At 34.9% G+C, this 8,811-nt stretch overlaps 1 protein-coding gene across 1 annotated transcript in view; it reads right to left on the reverse strand.

Annotated features, from left to right (window-relative positions):
• Window positions 1-8,811, reverse strand: part of SCIN (scinderin) — a gene marked incomplete at its 5' end in the record, with an annotated part of 91,860 nt that overhangs the window by 23,386 nt on the left and 59,663 nt on the right. Inside the window, 5 exons of the mRNA XM_060184675.1 lie at window positions 818-908; window positions 3,876-3,997; window positions 5,835-6,050; window positions 7,698-7,786; window positions 8,432-8,564. Of these exons, the coding sequence (XP_060040658.1) occupies window positions 818-908; window positions 3,876-3,997; window positions 5,835-6,050; window positions 7,698-7,786; window positions 8,432-8,564 (651 nt within the window). The remainder of the gene's footprint in view (window positions 1-817; window positions 909-3,875; window positions 3,998-5,834; window positions 6,051-7,697; window positions 7,787-8,431; window positions 8,565-8,811) is intronic.

Consider the following 8,811-nt stretch of genomic DNA (forward strand, 5'->3'; position numbering starts at 1 on the left):
TCTATACTACTGCATTTAATTTCTGTTGTTACTATAACAAGTTCCTGGGATTTTTGTGGCTTAAAACAGCACAGATTTTCATGCAACTCTAGAAGTCAAGCATTTAAAGTGAGTCTCACTGGGACAAAACCAAGCTAGTGCATCACAACGCTTTTTTGGATGTTATAGGGTTGAATCCATGTCTTCCTTTTCAATTTATAGAGATTCTTCATATTTCTTGTTTTGGGCCCCTTACATCTATAAAACTAGCAAGCCCCCTTTTTTTATGTTGCCTCCTAACTCTCTGCTTTTCTTGTCTCTGTTATAAGGATCTTTGTGGTTGCACTGATTCACAGTCATAAATAATCTATTTTCAAATCTGCTGACTAGAAACTATATTGCTACCACCAGTCTTCATTTCTCTTTGCCTTGTAACATTCACAGGTCTGAAAGATTAGGATGCTGACATCTTTACAGGGGTTGGGGCAAGTGAATAATTATACCCTCATGTTTGACAGCAGTTGGATGGGGTAACTCAAGAAGCACAACGTCAATCTCAAATGTAATTTTAAAAGAAAGTTCATTTGAAACTCTTAAATATGTTAGTAATTTTGTTCTTTGTGCCTTTCCCCCCTCTAACTTTGTTTGCTTTCTGCTTTTCATAATCTGAGAGAACTAGTAAGATAGGCAATCAGGAATATTGGAATTCCAAAATCTAAAGGGAGTATTATAATATTCAGTTAAAGGCATTATTAGCTGAGTTAGTGAAAGACTTTCGCTAGCAAGTGAACTAGTAAAATGTTAATTTGTATGAATAAAAGAATAAAAATGTCCCAACCTGCACTGCCTGTCCTCCAAGAGACCGATCCAACTGAACAGTCAGGAATGCAGATGTTGTCAGCTCATCTCTTGTAGCATTTGCTCCTTGCCTGGAAGAATCAAAGTAAGATTAATTTGTTTAGACTCAGGTCATAAGACTTCTAATATAGTCTTTTCGAGTAGAGACTTAAGTTATTATGAAAATTAAGAAGACTATCCAGGGGATTAGTAGTACCTAAAGTGCAAGGTTTTGGTTCAAGAATAACTATAAATTCCTTTAGCATCCTTTAGTAAAAAATATTAGAAGTATCTTTTTAAAAGGGAAGAGTATATTAATATCAAGCACACATGTAATGAGAAAAGAGCAAATGCCCTTCTTCAGAGAGACACCCATAAACAAATTGTTTTTAGGGTACACTTGGTAGAGAACACATGATATAATGCTCAAAGACCTGGGTTCAAGACCCCCAATCCACTCTTGTAGGGGATAAGCTTCATGAGTGGTGAAACAGTGCTGCAGGTGTTTCTCTCTCTTATTCTCTATCTCCCCTTCTCTTTGTACCTAACCAAAATAAATAAATAAAATAAAATAATTAAATGTATTCTTAAAAACAGATTTAAATGCAAACAGACTAATTCAGTAATAAAGTAAATTTAACAATAAATAAGACTAAAATATGCAGGAAATTGCAGGTGTGACCAAGAATGATAACAGACCCTGACATTATCCTCAACTCTGTTAATCTCCACCTGGACTCCCAGTGGTTTCTCATAAAGTCTCATGAAAAAAACGAGGTAAATATAGATAATAAACAATGCCATCTAACTTTGTCTTCATTTTTGCTTTTATTTTTTTCTAGTTCAACTGGCCTACCTGAAAAACATTACCCAAATTTAGTCCTCTTGACACTCTTAATAAATACTTTGCTACTTCTTTCTAGTTCCTTTTCTTCTTGTCAAAGCAATTTATTGATATTTCCCATTCATACAGATTCTAACTAATTTGCTTTATGGATCTATGACCTAGGGGGGTCAAGTACTCCATTATAATCAAGACATAATGAAGTGCTTATTGCTTCTAATTTTGAAATCCTACACGTACAAGGGAAAAAAAAATCAATTTCCTTTGACATGATTTCTCCTTTATAAACCTGTGGAGCTTGTTGCTCATTAAAAATAAATGTTGTATGAAAATCAGATTTACTGCTTCAAGGGCTTCATCATTGCCATTGTTCAATGTTTTCAATTATCTGGCATTTTCAGAGGAAAGATCACCACTGAAATGATTTATCTTATCATTTTAAAATATAAGTGGTTTCAAAAATAAAAAGATGAATTTGTATACTCAGTTGTTGATGTAATTCTAGTCTTTCACCTTAATTGTAAGTTCTATACTTGCATGGAAATTACTACAAGGGTTGTTTAAGAAATTTGCATATTGCCTGAATGCCTGTTTTCCCACTTTATGAGAACTTTTGATGTCCTACAAACAACACAACATTAGCAAATTTATATATTTTAAGTAGTGAAGATTCATGAGAAGATTCTCATGTATCAGATATTATGGATATTTCAAAAAGTCCTACATTTTCATAGAAAACTGGATCACACCACTGGAAATAAATAAGCTAAATGACCCCCTCCTCACACTCATTTTATCCCAAAGATAATAACTATTAACCTTATAGTATATCTCATCTGCTTTTCCACCAAACTTGTCCTTCTCCTGAGTTCCTAATCTCATTGAAAGTAACACTACCCATCTGTGCATGAATCAGAACTCTGAAGAGTGACTCTGAACTGTATTTTCTTCTCTTTTCCTTAGAACTAATCTTATAAGTGTCAATTCTTTAATTCCTTGCAATCTTATCCCATAATTTCCAGTCACATGGCCTGTACACCAAATTTCATTTGGCCTTATTATTACAACAAATTCTCAATGACCAGCCTTCTTCCATCAGTTATTTAAATGTTAACAGAATATTTCTCCAAGATGAAAGCCAATCATCATGGTATAATGAAAATTATCTAACTCCTAATGCTCTGAAAATGAAGTTCATCCTTTTCACTGTTACTTGCAATTAGGCTTTTAATTTCCCTGGTTTTATTATTATTATTATTAGTAGTAGTAGTATTTTCATTTTACTGAGTGGTTAATAAATTATAGTATAGTTGTTGACATATGTGTAAAATTTCTTATCTCCCCATGACAGATGCTTGCAGAACAGTCTCAACCCTCAGCATAAGTTCTTTTCCATCATCATACACCAAGATAATCCTCTCCTTGCTCCATTTTATTTTTGCTCCCTAACTTTATTCTTCATATATATTAAATATTAGATAACAACACAATATTTCCTGCATTATTTAAGACAATTTCTACATTTGCTTGTCTCTCTTACTTTTATTTCTGTTCCCCCATAAATGTTACTTCATCTAGTACTTCTTTGCTAAGGGTCCACAGTGTGTTTGAATAACCATTTGTAATTTCCCATAATCCCTTAGCTTCTTAGTTTGGTCTTATCATATAATCTAAACCATATAAACCTATCATTAAAATCCCTGTTAGCCACGGCTTCTCTTTAAAATGTAAGTTCTTGGTGTACCTAGATACATACCATACATATATAAGATCTGCTCAATATTCTCAAATTATTTAAGCTACAGTTACTTATTTTAAAATCTATAATCTGATTTAGTCTGTTTTAATTGTATATTCACAAGTTATTCATTAATAATGAGAACTTAATGCTGGCCAAAGAGAGTATCAGCTTGCAGAGGAGAGAAAATATTATACTACAGATCCACTAAAATAACATTAGTGTTTAGGAAACTTAAAACTTTTTCATATAGGAGAGATGGTGATGTTTATCTAATCTTTCCTGCTTGTGAACAGCAGCTACAAAATATAGTTAAAGTAGTGTTGAAAGAAAATATATACATACTTTATAAATCTCTCTGGAGAAACTATAGGATTATTCTACTCCATATTGCACAAGGAATTTAATGGAATTTACCTTTGAAGCGAAGTCTGTCCCTTAAAGGAACTGGAGATGTTATGAAAGAGAGAAACTTACCACGTGTAAATAATCTGTCCTCTGGAATATGTGTACAGTATAATGTAGCAGTCACCACCATAGAATTCATTGTAGGAGTTTTGATCAATTTGGACCCTACCATTGTTTTCTACACGCCAGATCTGAAAATAATGCAATAATGTGTGTAAATATTAAAAATTTTATCATCTAAACTTTTTTTTGTCTAAGTTAAAACTTTTTTTGGTTTGGACTTATTAAAATTTTTAAAAATTATATTTATTATTGCATAGAGACAAAGAGAAATTTAGAAAGGAAGAGGTGATAAGAGAAAGAGAGAGAAACACCTAAAACCCTACTTCACCACTGTGAAGGTTTCCCCCTGCAGGTGGTGACAAGGGCCTTGAACCAGGTTCTTGCACACTGTAATGTGTATGTTTAAACTAGGTGCACCACAGCCTCACCCTGAATTTAAACTAATTTTTAAAACTAGTTTACAAATTAAGCAACAGAAAGAAATGATCAGTTTGACAACTTGCTTACAGCCTTTTTTTTTTTTTTCTTCTTGCCTCCAAGGTTATCACTGTGTCTTAGTGCCAGCACTATGAATTCGCTGCTCCTGGAGGCCTTTTTTTTTTTTTTTTTTCCATTTTATTGGACAGTATAGAGAGAGAAACTGAGAGAGGAGGGGGAGAGAGAGGCAGAAAGATAACACACATCTGCAGATCTGCTTCACTGCTTGTGAATCAAACCCTCTGCAGGTGGAGATCTAGGGACTTGAACCCAAATACTTACTTGTGCAGGTCCTTGGGCTTAGTACTATGTGCACTTAACCGGGTGTGTCACTGCCCGTCCCCTCTACCTATAGCCTTTTTAAGTGCATATATTTCCTTTACATCTCCACAGTACTCTGTCTGAGCCTGTGTATTAAATGCTACATCGTCTGAATGATTAGTGAAAATAACATAAGTATAATGAAAAAACTAAAGCATTCAGTTTAGAAATACTGGGTTGTCAGAAAAGTCATGAACATCTTTTGCATAGGAAAACATAGAAAAGTATGTCATGACTTTTCCAACAACCCAGTCTATTTCTTCTAGAGGCACAAATACCAAATGATCTTACTTATAGGTGAGACAGACAAAATAAGGACAAAGAGGAAAATCACAAAGTGAAACTTGGACTGTTCCTATTAAATTAGATGACTAGGGTGAATTGAATATAAGGAGAATTGAGTTAGAAAGAATGAATGGGGGCAGGGGAAGTGGGTAACAATTTTTTAAAAAGAAATAACACATTCTATGTAAATACTTTAATATGTCTATGATTTTAGCACACCACACATGCCTGCTTTGTCCCTTTAAGTACAAATTAGTGTGCATTTGAGCACCACACCGTTATTGGGCAATTCCAGTTCCAAAAGCGGAAGCAGTTCTGGGTCAGGAAAAGGTAACTGGGTTCCAAGCCAGGATTTTAAACCAATAATTTAGGGGGGTGGGTGGTGGCACACCTGGTTGAGCACACATTATAGTGTGCAAGGACCGGGGTTGGATCCTGTGGTCCTCATCTGCTGGGGTAAAGCTTTGCAAGTGGTGAAGCAGGGCTGAAGGTCCTCTGTCTCTCTCCCTCTCTATCTCCCCCTCCCTTCTCAATTTCTGGCTATCTCTATTCAATAAATAAACAAATAAATATAATTAAAAAAACAACAATTTAGGCTGTCTTGCTAACCACCAAACTTCTTGGAATCTCAACACACATTGTAAAAGAGGACAACTAAAGGTCAGACAATATGTTTTCAGCTTTAAGTTTGCTGATTTAAGATAAAGCCTTAGACCGTTTTTGTTGCATAGAAAGGTTCACATTTATTTGTTTGTTAATTTTTTAATGCCACTACCCCCCTGAAAGAATCACATTTAAAGTTTGTAGTTTCCTGAATTTATATTTCCATGTATATTGACATAGACAGGCTTGATAAAAACAAAGAAAAAAACAGGTTAATACCTCCACTTTTCCAGAACCATCATCCACCATATTGTGCTTGGCTGCCATCTGTGGGGAATTGTGTAATCTGGAGGCATCAAATGGAATTTGTTTTATATGAGCTACTTTCTCTGTGACATATACTTTCCCAAAGCCATCACTCTGATCTTTATCTCTCCAGTCCTTAAAGAATTGTTTGAAGACTGGTGTTTCACCTCCTTCAGGAAGAACTTGAATCTAAAATAAAAATAAAAATTATTAGCAGTCCATGTCTTAACCACTTGGCCACCTCATCTTCTTAAAATAATAAATAAAATAAAATATTATAAATAGGAAAACAAGAGCATGAGGAAAACTCAATAATGGAGAAGAAAACTAAACTATCTGTTATCCTGATTTTAAGGATGACAGATAAAACCTGAGAAGCTGGGATCTTTAAATTAGTATAAAATAATGCTTAAGTGAAGCTAAAATATTCTAATCCTACTTTTTCTCATCACTAAAGTAATTACCTCTAAAGCAGAATGTTGAGAAAGGAATATAGTTCTTCCATATATTATCAATGCATTCAAATAAGTCTGACTGCTTTTCTACACAGAATTTACAACCTTAAAGGAGAGAGAGAGGGAGAAGAGAGAGAAGAGAGAGATTGGTTGAGGGGCAGGGGTAAGATTATGCAAAGAGACTCTGATGCCTGAGGCTCCAAAGTTCCAGGTTCAATCCCTTGTGCCACCATAAACCACAGCTGAGCGGTGCTCTGGTAAATAAGAAAACAACACTAACAAAACAAACAAAAAAATAGGGGAAGCAGTGGCATACCTGGTTAAGTGAATACATTATAGTGCACAAGAGCCCAGGTTCAAGCCCCTGGTCCCCACCTGCTAGGGGAAAGCTTCACAAGTGATAAAGCAGGACTGTAGGTGTCTCTCTGTCTCTCTCCCTCTCTATCTCCCCGACCCCTCTTAATTTCTGGCTGTTTCTATCCAATAAATAAATAAATATATGTATTTATATGTATATATATTAAAAGAGAGACTGAAGCACTGCTCTGGTTTATGATGGTGCTGGGGATTAAACCTGGGACTGTAGAGCCTTATGAATAAAAATATTTTGTATAACCATTGTTCTCTCTCCCCAACCCAGTAAATGACTTTCTTGTATTACTTGTGCCAGGACATACAGCTAAAGACAGAGCTAGAGCAATAGAGAGAGAGAGAGAGAGACAGAGAGACAGAGAGACAGAAAGCAAGAGCTAGCTGAGATATTAAGGAAGGAAAAGTAGCTAGTCAATGCCCAAGCTGATCTTGATAAAGCCAAATGTTATCTGGTACCAAACCTTGTTTATAAAACTTGTTCTATAGTGCAAGCTGGAAATTGTTTCAGTTAATTCAACTAAAGTGGGTTATCTTGAATTAAGGCTGTAGAGAAAGTGGATTCTATTTATTATTATTGATTTAATTTTTATTTATAAATCTGTAAAATTGTAAAATACAGTTCCCACCACTAGAGTTCTGTGCCCCATCCTCTCCACTGGAAATAGCAGTAGTTCTCCCAGTGTCACAAATAATGGGTTGACTCTATAACTTTCTATCTATACCTATAGAAAGACAGATAGATTCCCTCCCCCAGCCCCATTTTTTTCAGTGGTCCTTCCTGCCTAAAAGTGAATGGACTTTTCTGCTCATGATGCAGCTACATGAAAGAGCTCGTCTCCAGTTTCCAATTCCTAGAGGGACACAATTCTCAGGACATAAGACACAACAATGCATACTCTCAAATAAACAATGATTTTACATGTATACATTACTGCAAACCAAATTCTCTCCTGAATTTTATGAGCACCTTTGTTTAAATGATTTTAAGCCAATTAATTTTCACACATACTTGGGTATTGGTGGAATAATTCATTTGCTGTAGGAATTCTTCAGCTGTCTTCATTGCAGCCTTTCTCTCTTGGGGATTAGCATCTTTACCTAAAACACAAAGTAAAGAGGAACAGAACTTCAGAGATAGAAGATGTATAAATAAATACTTAGGCATCAAAATATACATAGCTGTAACTATATATAACATGGCAAAAAGTTTCTGATTACATTAAATATACTTTAAAATATATTAATTAATACTATACATAAAAATGTTTTTATAGCTTAATTTGGACCCCCAAAAGTTATGGTTTAGTGGAAAGTGATGCTAATAGGAAGGAAACAGGATTGACATTTATTTAAAAATGTTTTTATATTTGCATTTCATATGAGATACCTATAAATCTTAGAAATGCATTTTTTTCTTATTTAATTTATATATATATATTTTAAATTTTTATTTGTTTATTATTGGATAGAGATAGAATTGAGGGGGGGAGATACAGAGGGAGAGAGGCAGAGTGACATCTACAGCTCCACTTCACTACTCATGAAGCTTTCCTCCTGCAGGTGGGGACCAGGGAATTGAGTCCAGGTCCTTACAACTGCAGTGTGTGCGCGTAACCAGGTGTGCCACTGCCTGCCCACCCTTATTTCTTTATTTTTAATCTGAAAAGTTGACTTCTTTATAATCTGAAGATATATCCAAAAATCCAAAGTGAAGTATTGTACAATATCAATGGCATCTTTTACCTTTCCATACAAAAATTTGTTTTGCAGCCCCATGGTCCAGGATAAAACATTCTTTTGAAAGCAGCATTGCAATGGAGAAGGGGTTTTCTTCTGCCACCACAGTCACTCTCATAGATCCACTTGCATCTGAAACCTAATAAAAAGCCATGATCTCATAATAGAATGATTACTATATTCTGAAATTAGATTATAGCGAATGGTTACACAATCCTACCAACAGAATGAAAACCACTGAATTGTATTATCTCTTGTTGGTCCATCTGCAGTGCCAGGGATGGAACCCAGGGCATATGTTCTGCGGATGAACTCCTTCTCTAGATCAACTTTTTTTTTATTATTTTCTGTTTTCATGAAATAAAAAGAGATGGCATGGCACTTCC

Source organism: Erinaceus europaeus, unplaced genomic scaffold (genome assembly GCF_950295315.1).
Source record: "Erinaceus europaeus unplaced genomic scaffold, mEriEur2.1 scaffold_397, whole genome shotgun sequence".
In the NCBI taxonomy this organism is placed as follows: Eukaryota; Metazoa; Chordata; class Mammalia; order Eulipotyphla; family Erinaceidae; genus Erinaceus; species Erinaceus europaeus.